This window comes from Macrobrachium rosenbergii, chromosome 12 (assembly GCF_040412425.1).
Source record: "Macrobrachium rosenbergii isolate ZJJX-2024 chromosome 12, ASM4041242v1, whole genome shotgun sequence".
NCBI classification, from domain to species: Eukaryota; Metazoa; Arthropoda; class Malacostraca; order Decapoda; family Palaemonidae; genus Macrobrachium; species Macrobrachium rosenbergii.
This window is the reverse complement of record NC_089752.1, coordinates 7,908,541-7,927,436: the sequence shown is the minus strand read 5'-3', so window position 1 is coordinate 7,927,436 and position 18,896 is coordinate 7,908,541. Positions and strand designations below refer to the sequence as shown.

The 18,896-nt window shown below is 38.5% G+C and overlaps 1 protein-coding gene across 5 annotated transcripts in view; it reads right to left on the bottom strand.

Moving 5' to 3' along the window:
- ssp3 (short spindle 3) overlaps nucleotides 1–18,896 on the bottom strand; it is a 130,791-nt gene that overhangs the window by 93,118 nt on the left and 18,777 nt on the right. For 3 of the 5 annotated variants that reach the window (XM_067113448.1, XM_067113451.1, XM_067113449.1), the window contains 3 exons: nucleotides 18,661–18,810; nucleotides 16,748–16,828; nucleotides 11,119–11,254 (listed from right to left, as the gene is read on the bottom strand). In XM_067113448.1, coding sequence (XP_066969549.1) covers nucleotides 11,119–11,254; nucleotides 16,748–16,828; nucleotides 18,661–18,810 — 367 coding nt within the window. The remainder of the gene's footprint in view (nucleotides 1–11,118; nucleotides 11,255–16,747; nucleotides 16,829–18,660; nucleotides 18,811–18,896) is intronic. The other 2 variants (XM_067113450.1, XM_067113452.1) reach the window with 1 other exon arrangement.

Here is an 18,896-nt window from a genome sequence, read left to right as displayed (position 1 = left end):
TCCTAGGACCTACAGAGGAGGGGCCAGCCTGACCTGAAGGTTGGGCTGCAGTGGCGTGCGAAGGCCTGGAGGTCTTTACCACTGCACAGTGGGCGAGACGGTCACTGTCATCCACTCTCCAACAATCCACTGTGGCGTCCACTTGCTCCCTGTCGAAGAGAGAATTGGAACCCAGCTATGGTCCATTCCTCAGGGTCAAGACCAACTCAGAACCAACGAACTTGGAGGCTCAGGAGAGAACTGCACTTCTCCTTTTAAGGAACAAGTTTGCCCACAGCTTAGCTGTCTGGTGGGCTAGGTAGGTGATCGACCTACCTCCAGACAGGAAGAGTCTGTTAAGGTTAGCCACATCATTGGTGTGCAACTAAGAGGAAGTGATAACGTTAGATACAGTTGTGGACCAATGGTCCAGCCAAGAGACTGCTTGAAACGCTGCCAAGGCAGTCGTTTCCAGTCGCTGACACCTGATGTGAGAGGGAGATGCTCCAACAACAGACCCGGACCGAGACGAACTAAGTCTGAGTCAACCTGTGCTGTCGGAATTGACCTCTCCAAAGGTTTGTAGAATTTCTTCTGACGAGGGAGAGGTGGAGGAAACAGCTTGAACAAGTTGCTGTCCTGAAGTGAGTTCTCCCAACCAGGGATGAGGGAGCTCACTTGGCCCAGGACTTGACTCGGCAAGCTTCGACCATGGCAACTCAATCGAAGGTGAGGATTCCTTGTGGGCTCCGACCAGTGCTTTGAGGCCCGAAGGAACAACCTCATTGGAAGCCAAAATCTCTTCCCCATTATTGTTGTACTGACAAATCAGTTTGAATATCTCAAAGAAGGACCTCTGCACCTTGGGGGTTTCCTTGTCCTTGGGAAGAGGACCTTCCAGCCTTTCCAAGTCACGGTCTTTTCGAGTTGCCCTCTCTGCAGGTGAGAGACCCTTCTCAGAAGCCCCATGTCCCCTCTTTGACACCCGTGCATAAGTCCATTTCGGTTCTAGGACTGAACCGGGGGTGTACAAAGGGCTGCGATGGGAAGCCAAATCCTGATTGCCAACCCAAGTCCTGTCCATCCCACAGCTCCCGGTATACCCCTAGGAGGTTGAAGGAACAGGTGAGAGGGGCCTCGCACCCTTCGCGGACCTGCCAGAGGCCGAAGTCTCAGCAGGAGAGGAAAGCCGTGAACAATTGACAATCCGTGGTGACTATCAATGCACGGGTCTGAGAGAGCTCCCGTTATGCGAAGGTGAACAGGGGTTGTCCCTGGGACAGCACACTCGATCCCGTGAACTTTCCCGGAAGCTATCCCCCGAGGAGAGTAGGGCAGCTCATGGGAACGCAAGTGGAACAGCCCCCGGGAGAGCAATCACGCACTCTCAGGCAAAAGCGTGCACTGTCCCAACGGCTTGCTGGAATCTTCTTCAAGACCAACGCCTCTATGCATGAAGAACATTGAATGGGGAACCTTCTCCATGCTCTGATGGACGTGCAGACTCTATGGTTGGCATCGCTGCCATGGGACCCTGTCCTCCAATCAGCCAAGGCGCAGCTCGTGGGAGCCACATCTCATATCGTCAGAGTTCCAAGGTGGGACAGCACCTGCACACTGCACACTCACACACTCTCTGTTAGCCACATCCCAGTCTGTGGACCGTGAACACTTACCATAGCAGCGTGGATCCATTGGAACCCGGGCAGAAGAACCTTCGGTGGCATGGGTCGTTGAGACCTGTGCACGCAGAGCATCTGAGGCACGGGAGTGTGCAATGGATGAGGTTGCTACACAGGCTAAGTAATGGGGGTGAGCTTCCTGGATGAATCCTTGGAGCCCTGTGCAGCAGAAGGTTCTTTACCAGACATGGGAGACATCCAGTGTCTGGTATCAGTGCCCAGGATGTTGGTGGATGTGGGGGATCCACATCTATATCGCAGAAGCTGTCGTGGCTGACACAAGCACGCACGGCTTTTGCGCCTCGGATGTCCAAGGAGACATTGTGGTAGTATTTGGAAGTTGGGTTTGTGTGATAAGATTTACTTTTGTTCATGTGTTGTTTATTTGATGATGTGTTTTCTGCCATTGTGTTGCTGTGTATATGTTTTGTTTATGAATGTGTTGTTCGTCTGAGTGTTTGTTTATTTTGTCTTTTTTTTATTGTAGTCGAATTGACTGATAGTGGAGCTCCCTTCTAACAGTAGAATGAGATTCCTGTTGGCATCATATGATGAAGATGAGGGATGCTGACAAGTGCATCTCTAGGGACTACAGTGGTTAGGAGATTGAAGTTGAAGGCCCTGTGCAACAACATCAAGCTGAGTGATATCTATGACTTTGAGTGATTTTTTTTTGGGCAAACTCTGTGTGCTGAGTGAATCTGGGGTTTAATGTTGTGGAGAATTCTTAAGGGCTGCTGCCAATGAATAGTTTCCTCTGCCAATAATATATAATGTTGTGGTGATAGTGATTCCATAGTTAAGACTGGGTATGTTTGGTTGAGTGTTTAGTTCAAGGAAAAGGAGACAGGTGGCACCAAAATCCAGTTGTGTATTATTCACTGACAGTTGACACAGTATAAAGGATTAAATACAGGGACACCCACCAAGAAGGTCTGTCTGTGAACTTTACGTAAAGTTTGAGTAATAGGGGTGGAGATCCCCTTAATTTGGAATTGTAAATAATTTAAGTACAGTAAGTTTCTTTTGGTAGTATTAAGATTGATGAGTTAGGGTTAGGTTTAAAAGGTTCTTTTGGGGGTCATGTTAGTATTAAATTAGGCTTAGTTAGGTATAAGAGTAAGTAGGAAATAAGTTAGATTAAGTGTTGAGAGTAAATAAAATTAGGATAAGGTTCTGCTTGAAGGTCTTCAGGTCACTGTAATATTAAGGAAATAAATTAGGTTAAGGAAAATCAGAGTTTAATTTAAAAACCCTTCAAAACTGTTCCCATTATACTGCCCCAATTGTGTACTATAAAAAGCCCCTACAACATGAGAAGTGGGTTCTCTGTCTGGGGACAAGGGAGAGCTGTAGAGAGATCCCAATGCTTCTTCCGTAGAAGACATGCTGGGAGAGGGCCAACGGGCCTTCTTACGGTCTGAGAGAAGCAGCCTTTACATTCCTCGGGTCTGTCTGCATAACGAGACCCTTGGAAGAAGGGGAGGAGGCGAAGAAGACAATGACAACAACAACAAAGGTAAGAGGGGGCTCTTCTTCGACGTTCTCTTGAGGTCACGTTTGTATCTGTTCAATAACTCATCCAGAAGAAGATCTTTGGTGTCAGGAGACATTGGAGGGAGCATAGACGTCGATGGGACCAGATGCACAACCGAAGGCATGGCCCTAGTCGTGGTTCCCTTAGATTCTGTAACAGTTACCGAAGCAGTAGAGGTGGGGGCAAAATGGTGGCACTAAGTTGTGCAATCAAGCCCTGCACCAAGGGCTCCCCAGGAAGACCTAAGGATGGCCAAAGGACCCTAAGGCCTTGGAAAGTCTTCCCAATCTCTCCCAGACCTGCAACAGACAAATCATTTGGGACTGTCTCCCTTTGCCCCAGGGAGGATTGCTCACACCCCCGACCACACAGAGGAAGTCCTAGCAACTGGGGAACGCAGGGGAGTGACCTCTCCCCTAGAAGAGGTAGCAGCAACGAGGAGTTGCATGGGCAGGAACAAGGAGCTACCCAGTGTCCCTGTAGGAGAATACCCCTCAGAGGATAGGCAGGCAGCCTTCCTGGATTTCCCCTTTCCAGCACACTGCATCCACTGCTCCGAGGACCAGTCACGACACTCAACACAAGAATCAGTAATGGAACACACACGTTTGCGGCATTTTGTATAAACGGTGTGAAGGTCTATGTCGATGGATGAAAAGCAGTTACATTGATGCTTCCCCACACCAGGGCAAAGACATGGTTAGGCTTGAAAGATTCTTGGGTTTGCATAATTCAAAAGAAAAAGCCAAGAAAAAGCAGATATATCAATATCATAACAAAACAGGAAAAACCCAGGATGAAGTGCAGAACAGCTGGCAAACAATTGGGCAGAGGAAGGTGAGGAATGCGTCCGCTCTGGACAATGGCTATAAGGCAAATATATGCGTAACTCAGGAATGGGAGGTGGTGAGGGTACCTCTTGCCCCTCCCACCAGTAGTTCAACTACTGAACACCCTTGTTGTGTAGAATAGCCTACTCCAGCTTGTGCTGAAGGTAATTCCTATGTAAAGACATGGTTTCTATTCGTGCAGGAACACAATTACATTTGAGGAGTAAAATACAAAAAATACAATGGAATCAGATGAAAGTGAACTGACTATAAATGTAAGACCAGATGGAGATTGGAGGTATAGTTCATAATTTGGAAGCATAGGTATCATGATTATCAAGTACCAATTTATGCTTATGTCATTTAGTCATACAAATCCAAAATTAACTCAACAACAAATTCCCAAAAATCAAGTGCTCCATCATCCTTCATCACACACTTCTAGTTCATCTAATGAGTGCATAAATATTTATTCATAAAATACTTACATAACAAAGATGTAATGAAGACTTGGGCCTTTCACCCATCATTCACCCTTTCCATTTTACTACTCCAAGAAAAGAACATGAAAAAGTTATTATATACACCAACATACCAAAAAGGATATTTGAATCTTCACCCCCATGCATTTGTTCTGCTAATCAGCATTAACAGAGATCGCTTAAGTTCCTCAACATTTTCACTTTAATGTACTCCTTTATTCAATAACATGTATGTCCCAAGAAAACTAGCTCCAAATGTAAATGGCAAAGTAAAATTAAAAGTAACCCCACCTCTCCTTCATACCCATATGGAGGGATGCAGAATACTTGTTCCAACTCATTAAGTACACACGTGGATTACATCTCAAGAATAAATATTTAATGCTGCAACATGCAGATTAACAAGTATGATTGCACTGACATTGCACAAAAGCTGAAGAAAAAAGATGGTTAGAATTCTCTGATGGCTTAGTCAGCCTAGGTTTTCCAAGTTTCTGTGTATATAGTAGGAACACTATGGTACACATAGACCATAACATGTTGGAAATGAAGTCATGATTTTAACTAACATGTAAAACTTGAAAAAAATATCTGGTAATGCAACATTCTTGTTCATTATTGCCAAACACACAGCCAGCTGCTTATCTTCATCCATACAGATCATGCAAGACAAGAAGCTATTAAATATAGATACATCAATTTCACAGTCACCATACTGTATAGCTTATTTAAAATACAGTATTGCTTACTGAAGCTAGTTATGGACTAGCAAATTAAGCAGTGATCAACATAGCAAAAAGGCAATGTAAACTTTACCATATGCTGATATTTTACAGTACACTAGTTCACAGAACTTTACTGAAACTGGTAACCTTAGGTAAGACAAAGAGGAGAGAAGAATGAACAAGTCTATACCAATGTATACAAAATATACCTGGCTCCTCTGAATTTACTTCAGAACAGCATTCAAAATTATTGGTATGAACACAAACTAAAAACTAAAAGTGAGTGACTTTGAGGGTTAAAAAGTTTATTTACTAAACCTTCCAGCTACTTTTGAGTTATGTTTAATTTTCTATAAGTCTCTTATTAACAAAGGCACTGTTTTGACACCAGTTTGTGAAACACTAATACCATATTTATTACACCTAATATATTTTGATCATAGCAGCACTTTCTATATTGTAAAGCTACGACTAACTCATCCAAAGTTAGCCTGGCCAATAATAAAAAAAAAACTAACTCAACTTCTCTCTGTCCATGATGAAAAAGGATACTCTTGAATTGAAAGCTATCTTAACATTTTATATTGTACAATGAAAGCCATCCAAATAACTAAAATCAAAATTATACTTCACAATTTCCACAACATCTGTAAGAGTAAGAAACATGAACTGTACACATGGTTACATAAGTTTCAGGGGATTACAGCAAGGACTCCTGAGAATAATAGTATATCTTTCATGGTGTGCAAGATAAGGTAAACAAGACAGCCAATGTCTAACCTGTCCTACAGGAAGTGTGTCAATAAACATCTCCCACAGCAATGACAGACCCATCTTTCTGAGTGGAGGAAGGATGAATAATCCGTAAAATACTGAGAAAAGCAGAGAATTTCACATTCTACAAGTCACTGGTATGAAAGATCAATCAAACCAGTTAACAATCAAGTTTGTGGCTTCCTTCCACACACACTTAGGACTGCGGAGGAAAAGACGAGAGACATGCCTACAGCCAAGTCCAAATCTAGACAAGAACTAAAAACTATATTACTGGTTATCTTTATTCTTTTAATAACACTGCACATAACACTCAAAGTAAGCCTCCCCATTTTTCAGGATCGGGTATATTGCTTATGTCAATGGTAAACCCTAGACTTGCTTATCCATCCATTTTCTGTACCAATCAGGCCTGGGCTAGATTAGGCCATAAGGTTGTTGGTCCCATCAGCCTTCACAAATATGTATGTGTGAATAATGTTCCTGATAATAGCAAGTAATCTCTATATATATCTAGATGAGATCTATAGAATATATAGTATTTACATATTATTAAAAGACTGCAAGTTTAGAAGTGCTGGACTGCATATTCTTTACATCAAGCTTAAATATCATCCTAACTAAGACATTCTAATAATCATCACCTTCATGGGATTAGACTTAAAAAGAGTTCACTCCACTCTCTTCTGTCCTGTCACCTTTCTGCTTGCGATCATACCTAGCCTAGCTCTTCATCTATTACCTTTCCCCATGAGCTCCTGTGCCTTTGTGCAAGTCTTCCTCCTGCTAATTCTGTATCCACTGCGTTTTGGACGAATTGTCCCTCATCCCTTCTCGTCACAAGTTCAAACCATCACTAAGTTTGAGTTCTGTCTTTAACACAGTCGCTCAATACCATGTCTCCATCAATTCCTCATTTGTAATAAGACCTTTCCAACCTAGTCAGGTCATGAACCTTAACATTAAAAATGCCTTGTTCCACATATATTTTGTAATCCTGAGCATTTTGAGACACCATCCGTTACATTTGGTAAACAGCACAGAGTTCACCCCTACACCCTCCTATAACAATCAAATGGCAAATTTCCTGATTATACTTTTTACCTTTGCTTACATTCCTGTCACCATAACCTTTGCTTTTCGAACTTTGCCTTTCAGTCTTGTCCTTATTAATCAATTTTTCCCTTTTTTAAACAATTCCATTTCTTCCTCAGATTATGTCATTAGCACTAGGGGATCTGTATAAAGAAAATCACAAGGGCTTCCTTTTTCTGCACCGTTTTGAAGCTTCAGCAAAAGGCTCAGTGCTGACTCATGATGGACATCAACATATATATACGTAAGTGCAGATTACTCCACATTTAAAAGAATAGGTTTCTATGTGTGTCAGAACAAGCTCTTTCCTCTATAATTCCACATTGCAATGCATCCCCTTTTCCTCTGTATACCATTTCTGTAAGACTCTTTTTCTACTCCTTTGGTCACACCACTTCCATCATCATGTTTCCATACATTCTAGTAAGCTTATGGATGACTGACTCTCCTGCTGCTTTTATTGGTACTTGTTATCCCTGATGTCCTGGCCACCAACATTCCCATATTTCTTTATTTTCACTCTATTTCTCCATTCATCTTTTATATACCTTGCACCTTTTACATATTTTCCATCTTTACTCAACTTCCTTGTTATCCAAAATATTGTCTCTTTTCCCTCTACTGTGTTGAGATTCTAATTCCATTCCTCTTCTTCACCATCCCCGCATGCTTTTTAGCCTCCCTCTTTTCTTCTGCCTAAGCTTGAAGGCCATCTTCTTCTCTTCACTAGCCTTTTGTACTTCTCCCCCTTGTTTCTTTCTCACTATAATCCTGACAAGAAGTCACCCTGCATACTATTCATGCTGACTTTAGTATGCCTTCTTCTGACTTACCACTAACAACTTTTTGATGGTATAATAGCTATTCTTGACAACTTTATTTTTCAGTTCCATGTTCTTCTTTTGATTGACTCTTGTTTCACCTTTCTTCCCTCCCTACTGAATAAGCTCACAGCATTCAATGTTGTGTTAGGCAAACCTCAGCCAGCATAACAAAAGCCTTTTCTTTGATGCCATATGTACTTTCATCATAGTAAAGTCAATCTGTGTTTCACCTTCTCCGCTCTTATATGTTATCCACTTATCTATTAGGTTCTAAAAATTAATTTGAACAAGCTAACCCTTGGCTTTGGCGAAATTCCAAGGCTTGTTTTCCCATCTAATTTCTTTCTCCTAGGCTATACCAACCCAGAAAACCAGCTCCTTAATTCCTACATTACCAATTATGTTGCCTCCCATCAGCATCCAATCTGACTGCATCTGACAGCCTTCCCAATTCTCTTGCTTATTTGTTTCTGGCCTTGCAGAGTCCAGTTAGTAAACTGAAATAACATGCAATACCTTCTTCCTAATTCATCATCTCCATTAATGCTACATTAACTCAGCCAACATCTTTCCCATCTTCAGCCATTTCATTATCATGATCTTCAGCCATTTCATTATTATGCCTTTTCAATTCTGTCTTGTCTCACCACCATTCCACCAGAATTATATTTCTATGAAACAATACCGGAAGATTTTGTGCCTGCTCCTTTATACCTTATTTCCTGTATACAACTAACCATGTGTCTTCCTGCCAACATTCCCTCTACTTCTCTGTTGCTTTCAATATTTATAGTGCACATTTTTAAAGAACTTGCTTCATTTTTAACTTTCCAGAGATTTTTCAAACCAGACATCAACTTGAGGGCTGCCTGCAACTTGTGTACTGAATGCCTAATGCAACTGATGATTCTCACATTATATAAAGGTGAACTGCAACATGGCTCAACGCTGTGTTTATGTCAGTAGTACTTGCTGTTGTTTATGCCAGTGTCTTGCACAAAACGGTAAGTGGTTGTTAAATGTATGAAATAATGAATTCTTAGACAAGCCACAACTTTTTTCAGCCTGTCTGAATTTACGAAGATTTGCATTTAACTTGGTGAACTTTTGCTTATGAGCATATTTATCAGTTAAAAGCTAACTTAGATACAATATGCATTGTCAATGGCATCTACCAAAACAAGGATGGGCATAGAAAGCCTAGGCCAGTATAATCTACCAAAAAAAGAAATCACAAACTCAGCATATCCTTGTATAATCTACCGGAAATGCATCTCACACTACAAATGATATATATGATGAAATCATGTTTTGGGAGAAATTCTAAGGATTGCAGGACACAAGATCAGATGATACACAATTATATGCGCTAGTTAAACTTCTTTTTGCATTTAACTTGCTGAACTTTTGCTTATGGGCCTATCTATTAGTTAAAAGCTATCTTAGATATAATATGCATTATCAATGGCATCTACCAAAACTGGGATAGGCATAGCAAGCCTAGGCCAGTATAGTCCACCAAAAAAATAAATCACAAATTAAGCATAGCCTCATATAATCTACCAAAAATGCATCTCGCACTACAAATGATATATATGATGAAATCATGTTTTGGGACAAAATTCTAAGGATCAACCGACATGAGATCAGATGATGCAGAATTATAAGGGCTAGTTACATTTCTTTTTGATGCTGTATATTTTTGAATTTCACAGGTTTTTGTTGGAAATAAACTGTGCTTGTGTATCTACGGAGCAACCCTCAGACTATATCATACTAAAATAGGCATGAAGAGTACAGTACCTTCAAAATGACGTTAAAAACCAACTTACAAACAATTCAAGATATAAACGACCGTCCGGAACATATCTCGTTCATAAGTTGGGTACTGGCTGTAAATGCTATTATTATTATTATTATTATTATTATTATTATTATTATTATGTTATATTTTATTATTATTATTATCATTATTACTATTATTATTATTATTATTACAGGTATATGTAATTAAGTTTAATAAGACCAATGACCAATAACTATAACCTTCATTATAAGTAAAATATTAAGTCTTGCATTTGTGCATGAAATTTATAAAAGTTTACACCTGAATCATGGACATGGGTTAATGTGCACTGATATACTACCATGGCAATCAAATACTAAGTACTGTAGAACATTCGTACACTTAAGAAACAAATTCCACCAACTAATCCTCAATGCCACTGTTTTTATCATCATTACTGTTTTGATTAAACAAAGATATGGTATAGTGCTCAAAGAGATTTTTCATTTTATGGTCTTCTCTTCTATCCACACAAGTCACTTGTCATCAAGCAGCTAACACTTAAGAAGCTTGGCCAACAAATCAAAAAGACTTTTCAAATTACACTGAATCCCCATAATTTACTAAAATAAAAATTTAATAACTATTTAAGGTGCCGTGTGCAATGTCGTGAAAAAACAGTGCTTCTTATTGAGAGCAATCAATATGAGTACTCCAGCTCAACAAATTTCATTTCAAAGCCACTCTGAACTTCCAACTCTTAAGTCTTCAAGTTTCCTATAAATGTAAAAGAAATCAAAAGGAAACTGGAAATGTTCAACATTATATATCATTAATAAAATTCCCAAGTGCACTGTGACAGGCACAGGGAAGGGGAGAAAAAAGAACATGATCCTTTCCTAGATGTTAGCTAAGCAAATATTTACACTGATATACTGATGGCAATGAAGAATACATGTGCATGCCTCAAAGTACTGTACTTCTCTTATAATGTTATATTGAACTAACCAAACCGAGGAGTTGATCAAAATGTTCTTCTGAACATTTTGATCAAGTTTTTCCAAATATAACACCTGTCAAAAGCTTTTGAACTACTTATATAAGACGAACATATGAAGTTTAAGAATCTTAACACTCCCTACATCAAAATGCAAATCAAAAGCAAAGTTAACCTTATTTCATAACCCATTACATTTAGTAATTACAGTATTGGCTGGTTAATCATTTAATAAAGAGTAATATTAAGCCAATTTTTATTTTCTAAAGCCATTTGTAATTGGTAATGCCCTGATTATCATGTCCTTTTACCATCCACTCCACAGTTACCTCAAAAAATAAGAAAAATATTTTTGCAACTTAAACTACAAAGCTACAACTAAATCTATTGCAAAACAAAATACGTGCCCTGTAGAGATAATTGTGATGACTGCAAGGAAACCGGCACACCTCGAACTTTATCTGCCCATGACAGACCACTGGATGATGTACTACTGGAGAGAGATGAACTGGAAGTTGCCCTTTCTTGACTGTTCAGTGCATTCTGGTTAGACATCAAAATAAATTGCTTAACAAAAGCAAGAATTATGAAAAAGTATTTTACAGTAGTATACCTATTCCTTTTTAAGAATACAATATTAATAAGAACATCAGTTACAATAGCAAATGAAGTTATTAAAATTCAAGGCTATTTTTACATAATTAGTTTTATAGTTCAACTTAGTACCAAAACAAAATACCGTACAATACTGCAGCCAAAGGTTTACAAACTAATGCTGAAAAGTATAACTAAAGGTATATAATCAAAGATCAGGCTAAGTAAACGTAATAACATAATTATAACAAAATAACATACAGACACCAAACGTATACATTCTCCCAAAGCAGATAGGATAGTCAAAGTTACAGCAGATTTACAACTGTGAGAGAGCTGTGTTTGTCATTTTTTAACAACCAATAAACTCAAATATAACATGAATATAAACTGGCTATAAACAAAGAGTTCCTTGACAAACTACAGTATCAAATTTTTTCTCAATAATGCCGAGATGTTAAAAGACTCATCTCACTACTGGAAGGCTATAATCTTTATTTTCTTTCTTAAATAGAAAAGACCAAGTTTTCATCATATGCTTTCAGGAAAAAAAAATGACTGAAGTACTATTTCAGTCAACCAAAGCTTTCATAAAATTTAAATACATAAAATATCACCTGAAACACACTGTACTTTAAGTCTGAGAGTCATCATCATCATCATTATTAAACAGGATGGCCATCTGGATGCCGTTGAATTTTTATTGCAGTATCTCAATCTCTCGAATGAGTTTCTCTGTAGCAGCAGGTAAATTATATAACAGCTGTTCAAAGCTCATTTATTTCTTGATGTTTCAGTAGTACTCTCTACCATTCACCATTAAGCCATATTTTTACCCACAAACGAAATTACAGAAATTTTAGGCAATTTCTGATTGATTGTCAAAATGAAGGGGAAGAGGGGGCTCCTCCTATTGGCTGGGAATGGAATAACTCATCCAGGAGAGCCTGGCTGACTGATGAAGCTGATTGGCTGGTGCCAAGTCCTGGGAGTTATGATCATAAGACATGCTGCCTGAAACAGCAGGCAGCTGGGGGGGGGGGAGCCCTTGCTATTCTTCTGACAATGACAGGGAGAAGAAGGGTCTCCTGGGTCACTTTCAGCGATGGTTCCCATTGGATGGTGAAGGCTTCCTTATATCAGAGTAGGCAATGGTCATTGTTGTTTTCCAGGATTTTTGTGCTTCTTACAACTTCTGGTGTTGGGGGCCACTGCCACATTCCCTCTCACAGTGCTGGTATGACATCCCTTCGTGTAGGGGAACAGCGATTCTCTTGGAGAGGTGAGTCGTAGTCATATCAGAGTATAAATGGCAGTATCCATTCTCAGGGCATCATACTGTACAGTATTTGGTAAACCACTCCTCCCCTCTTCATGGCACTGTCGCTAGTGATGGGGCTGTTCTTCATGAGGTAGTGGGCAGTCTTCTGGTCCTTTATTATATCATAAGATCAATTTTTTTCTGCACTGGTGGGTTTTACGAGGGCGCCGATGATGTTCTTCAAGACTGCCTCATCTTTTTTATACTCATTGTTTATGGAACCCTAATGATCCTCTCACTCTTTTGATGATACCACCTGTTGATGAAATTTCTCATCACACCAGTAACCGGAAAGTAAGAGTACAGGTTATCCACCAGGGTTTCGGCAATGTATTCAAGCTCATCAGAAGAGGTGTGAGAGGGCACTTCTGCTGAACACAAACACATTGTCCCGAACCCAAACTTTTGGGTTGCCAGGGTGATGAGAAATGCTGTCAACAGGTGGTATTGTCAGAAGAGTGAGAGGATTATAAGACTGTTCTATGTTTGAAAGAGGGTTTTCTTCCAAGATATTATTATTACTATTAATTATTATTATTATTTCTTTGCTTTATCACAGTCATCCTTTTCCACTGGGTGGTTTTTATAGTGTGGGGTTCCAGGCTGCATCCTGCCTCCTTAGGAGTCCATCACTTTTCTCACTATGTGCACTGTTTCTAGTAGCACACTTTTCTGCATGAGTCCTGGTGCTACTTCGACATCTAGTTTTTCCAGATTCCTTTTCAGGGATCTTGGGATCACGCCTAGTGTTCTTATGATTACAGGTACAATTTCCACTGGCATATCCCATATCCTTCTTACTTCATTTTCAGGTCTTGATACTATCGTTTTTCTCTTCTTTCTCATCTACCTGGTGTACCATGGTATTATGGCTATCAATGCGTGATAATTTTCTTCTTGATTTTGTTGAATCAACACCACACTGGTCTATTGGCACATATATCACCTCTCTTCTTGATACCATAGTCCCAGAGGATCTTTGCCTGACTGTTTTCTATCACCCTCAGGTTGGTGTTTGTACCACTTTATTACCGTGCAAGCTACGCTGGTGTTTCTTGTAATAGGCCCAGGAAGGCTTTTGCTATTGAACCATGCCTCTTTGTCTGGTTGTTATTATTATTATTATTATTATTATTATTATTATTATTATTATTATTATTATTATCATCATTATTTAGTACTTTACTCAGACTACTAAAAAATATTTCTAGGGTTTTTCTGAAGGCTTTCTTCTTCATATGAAAGATGAGTATTGGAGCAATGTAAAAGTTTAAGAAGTTATGCAGTTAGACAGGAGGGGTAAAAGGGAATTTGTGAAAAGTAAAGCCCAGAAAGAAATTTAACTGAAGGGTGGGGAGGGGAGTGGGGAAAACCTGCAAAGATTTTCAAGGGTAGTTCACTGCAATGCCCCACTGTATGCAGCAGTCCCTTTCAGAGTAAAGTGTGAGAATGCACCGCTTAGGAGTAAGAAGACTGCCAAATAAATTAGCACCTATGCTTAGCGGATCTTAACATCAAAATACTTTACTTATCAGCTACTTGTCATAATGATACTTACCTCTGTAGATGGAGTCTCCAGAATTTCACTTACCTATTGTATTCATGATCTATGTGCCTCTGGTGAGGGATGATCCACAGATTCCTAAATTTAACTACTCACAAAACTTTCATTCTCAGCAGAACGGTTCCACTGTTCATGACACAATAAAAAAATTTTCATGGTATATCTCATAAGGCATTAGTCTTGGATGTGTAATCAGATAGGTACACTGCTAAACCCAAGAGAATCTGAGGGACTATGAATCTTTTTAATCCTTTCTGCACTGCACACCAACCGTATGAGAATCCGAGGGGCTATCATTTTTAATAATTATTCAAATCCAAACTTATCCTTCTAGAAAAAATCAAAAGTACATGACCTCAAATACATGTGGAGAAAAAAAAACTGAAAAAGAGAAACTTATAAGCTATAAATAATAGCTAATAGCTAAAAAATAAGTATTATAGCATAAATATAGCAGGAAGTGTCTCAGAGTTCCCTCAAACAAGGGATTTCCAACAAAGACATACCAAGGTCTAAGAACTTTCATTAATTAAAAGGTCAATACCTGGCATATAAAAAACAAAACATGCAACCTTAGATTTCTCAACTACCACACAATATCATAAACTGTGCAAAACAAAATTGAAGAAAGAGGAAGTTTACAACACCAACTACCAAAAATACAAGTCATGAACTGCAACAGCATAACCACTTTGAAGAAGTCAAAGACTTGAAACATATTAGGTACTGTAAGGGGTACACTTTATGTGCTTTGCAGGGCACATGGTAAATACTACAGGTTCTTTGCAGTATCCCACTATCCCAAGCTGCATTACTTTCGACCTTTTATTTTTCATCTCTTCCCTTCAGTCTCTTCCTGCTTAACTGTTAAATATCTTTAACTTTACCTTTCCCCAATTTTCACTTAAGAAAACATATTTTGAGCAAGCCCCATGAGGGTCTACAAATGTGATTCAGTAGTCTCACGAAAAAACCTATGATAATGACAATTAAAAAATTTTTTTTTATACAGGACAGAATGAAATCTAGAAGCATCAATTCTTCTAACTGATGGATGCCGGATTATCAATTTAAATAAGTGAAACCTAACTAGTTAGTTACAAACCTAGATTATTATAGAGCTGGCCTGAAGGATTTGTTCATAAATGGGGATGAAAACTGGAACCCGATAAAGTTGGAGAAGTTGGACAACTACCTACAGAGAACAAAATAAAAAAAAATTTAAAGGAAGTAAACAACAGCTGGGGTCGAACAGACACTCCACAGAACCTTTAGTTTTGCTTACTGAGCGGTGCACCAGGCAAACTGCAAACAGAACACCTTCACAAGGTGGAGGTTACTACAAGTCCCCTTATCTAATGAAAACACAACCAATATCATCATCTCCATCCTAAAGGTGTTCGTTCTTTACACCAACTGGGAGGCCTCATCAATATTAGCATCCATCTTCCTGACACACTATGGATACTGCACTTAACTAGAGAATATCCTGGTTCTCTCAATTGATTTCACGAACTCATCCAAAGCCACACAGCACTCTCAGTGTTTGTGGCCCACCTTACAGAGGATGGGCAAATCAAAAAGTAGTTAACCCTCCATTCTCTGTCACAGAAAATACAATGAAACCATGATTCAGCAGAGCTCCTATAAAATGCACTCAGAAAAATCTGAGACGCAAGTAAAGAGGGGAACTACAAAAGACGAAGAAATTCCTGAAATCCTTATATCCTTAGTCATGGAATTGGGTTCTTAAAATAAGAAGTGAAACTTCAATGAAAGGAGCCTAATTATGAGTAAAATACCCACAGGCAACTGGATAACACCACCCTCTTTACTGATAAAATATAAACTTTCAGAATAAAATTTACTTGGATACTTTCCTACTGTTTAAGATAGCTTACATCCTCACTCCAGTGAGGTGAGGTCAGCATTCAAAAACGAACATTTGGCTAACATGGATGGATTGTCTAGTTTTCCCGTTCTCCACTATGTGGGTTGGAGTAGCCTTAGATACAGAGTCACCTCTTCAGGAGTGATGTTAATGGATCCCTGTGCCTGGCTCCGACAAGCCCAAGAAATTAGTCCAAAGCTAAAAGGAATACCAATTAATATCAAGGTACATTCCTATACATACCATGTACCTTCATGTTCCCCAAAACTCAACACTGGGGTTTTAACAGTAAGGAAAGAATAGAAAAAGGTTGCCCTTTCATTCGGTTCATGAAAAGACTGTACCTGCTGCAACTAGTGGACTAAGGAATTTACACCTCCTCTGTCAAAATGTATGTTTTTATGTAAAACACTGATTTATATTTGAGAATTAATTAATCCAGTTAAAAAATTCGCATACGGAAGTAATCAATACATCAAACCCAAAAGCAACTATGGTATATAGATTTGTCCTTCCACCACTAATAACTTTGTGTGGTAATTCTTTTCTGGGAAAAAAAATTAATGAACCACCACTCCTACATACGAGAAGTACCTAATATAAACATGCTACAACAGTAATCATAACAAGGGTAGAAACAATGTACTGTGAGGTGCAATGTCTTACATTTGAATAAGAGTTGATCCCAGGATGTTTTGCCATGCGCGAGTCAGTGACAGTGGTGTTGGCACGCATCAAACCTTTACCCTGTGGAGAGGCAGTACACTCCAATGTATGAAATGTTGGTATGGGTATGAAATTAGGTGTGTAACTTCCAGTAAGTTCTGATGAATAATACATGCACTGCATTGTATTTATAGTGTTGGATCTGAAGGAAATGCACAGAGTCGAGCAATGGTTAATACAAACTACGCTAAAGCTAAAGTCAACTAACTACTCATATATATATTTCACTGGGAAAAAAATGAGTACAACCTTATTTTTTCAGGCAAACCCCTTGCAGAAAGGCACCTTTGTTAACAAATTTGCAGCACTGTACAGTAAATGAACAAAAAGCTGTACAGTAGAGTGCAATACTGTTTTAAAATAATTCCTTCCAAGGTTCAACACAGGCCATTTATACTAAAAAAAAATTATTTAATCATGAAGCACAATGCTACAAATTTTCAGCATACCATAATCCTCACTAATATGAAATTTATTAAAAGAAACCTCTTTTATATGAAATTTTTAATGATTTTAAGTTATCAGGCATCGTGACTTCTATGGTCATTAACGCTTTACATGAAATAATGATTAACTTTTGTAAAGAGCTGATCTCAAATAAAAAGAGGTCAAAACACTGCTAAAATCTTTCATATACCAGCTACAGTATTTATCACATTCAGCAAAAATCTTCAAACTTAAGAGATTCAAGAATAAATACTAGTAAAAGTGAACACAGATATAAAACCAGAGAGCAATTACATGAAGATGTGAAAATGCCAGCAATGTGTGCACTATGTACTGAAAAATACAGGACAATAAAAGAATAGTAAACACAGTATAATTCGTCTGGTTAAATAAAACATAGCTCGCGTGTAAATTAAGCTATTACAAGTACACAGACCAAAACTCTACCTAACCACCAATGTTCAAGTCTATTACAGCTGCATACTGAAAAAGATTATTATATAAGCTACAGGAACCAGGTGGTAAAACCAAGAAACAGTAAACTGTCTGGCACTGAGCAAGCTTCATAATTTAGATATTGCATAAAGATAATAACGACATGTTGGTAACGATACTAAAGTGAATGGCTAATTAACATCAATGATTCTTAAGTAACAAAAAATTACCAAGTTGAGCAAAAGAAAGGCAAAATGAATATGATTTACCTTAAAAAATGAAAGCCCAAAAGTTTCACAGATGCAATAAGTAAGAATTGTTTATATCGACTTAAAAGGAAGTATTAATGAGGTATGTATAGCACCTTTTCTTCAATGCTTTTTACAGGTCAAATTACTTTTTGATTAACAATTATACTATACAGGGCTTGATACTACTGTATTTGAATAGAATGAACCAAATCAAGAACCACAGAGCCATTCAAGTCCCATCATCTTATTTTTTTAACAGTCAATTTGGTATTTGAAACTTGATGCTGTACAGACATTACAATTGTTCAGTATAAACTGCACATTTCAAGTAATTACCTCAAAACCTTCCCCGTAAATAATAACAAAAATAATAGTGAAATCAGCCTATTACCCATCCAACCTCAAAAAGGTTTTCTTTCCCCAAGGAGCTTTACTATCAAAATATAGTAAACAAGGTTGTACTCATGGAAACATCACTATCAACTTTGTAAGACAAATTTCCTCCAACCAATACTAACCCTTCTCTACAAAATAAAATAATATTTTGTTCAAAGCACAAAGTAGTCGAATTTAGACCATTACCCTTCATCAGCATTCTTGTAGCACCATGCTTGTATTCCAAGAAAAATTAGTTCCCACATCCTACATATAAAAGTTGCCTCAATATTTCAATCAGTTTTCTACTGCATTCATAAAAATTTATCAGACATTCTAACTTACTGGTGACGCTAAAGTAGTATAAGACCTCGTGAAAATCTGCCGTGAAGCCCCACTGTTTGAGCGTCCATCAACAGTCTTGCGAACTGATGGTGGACTGGAGGTAGATTTATTATCACCAACCCTCCTTAATGTTAACCTTCCACCAGATCCCTGTAGGATAAAATTATATGAAAGTACAGTAATGTAATGCCATGTATTTTTCAGTGACTTTAATGTTTCTTCTTGAGCATAAGACT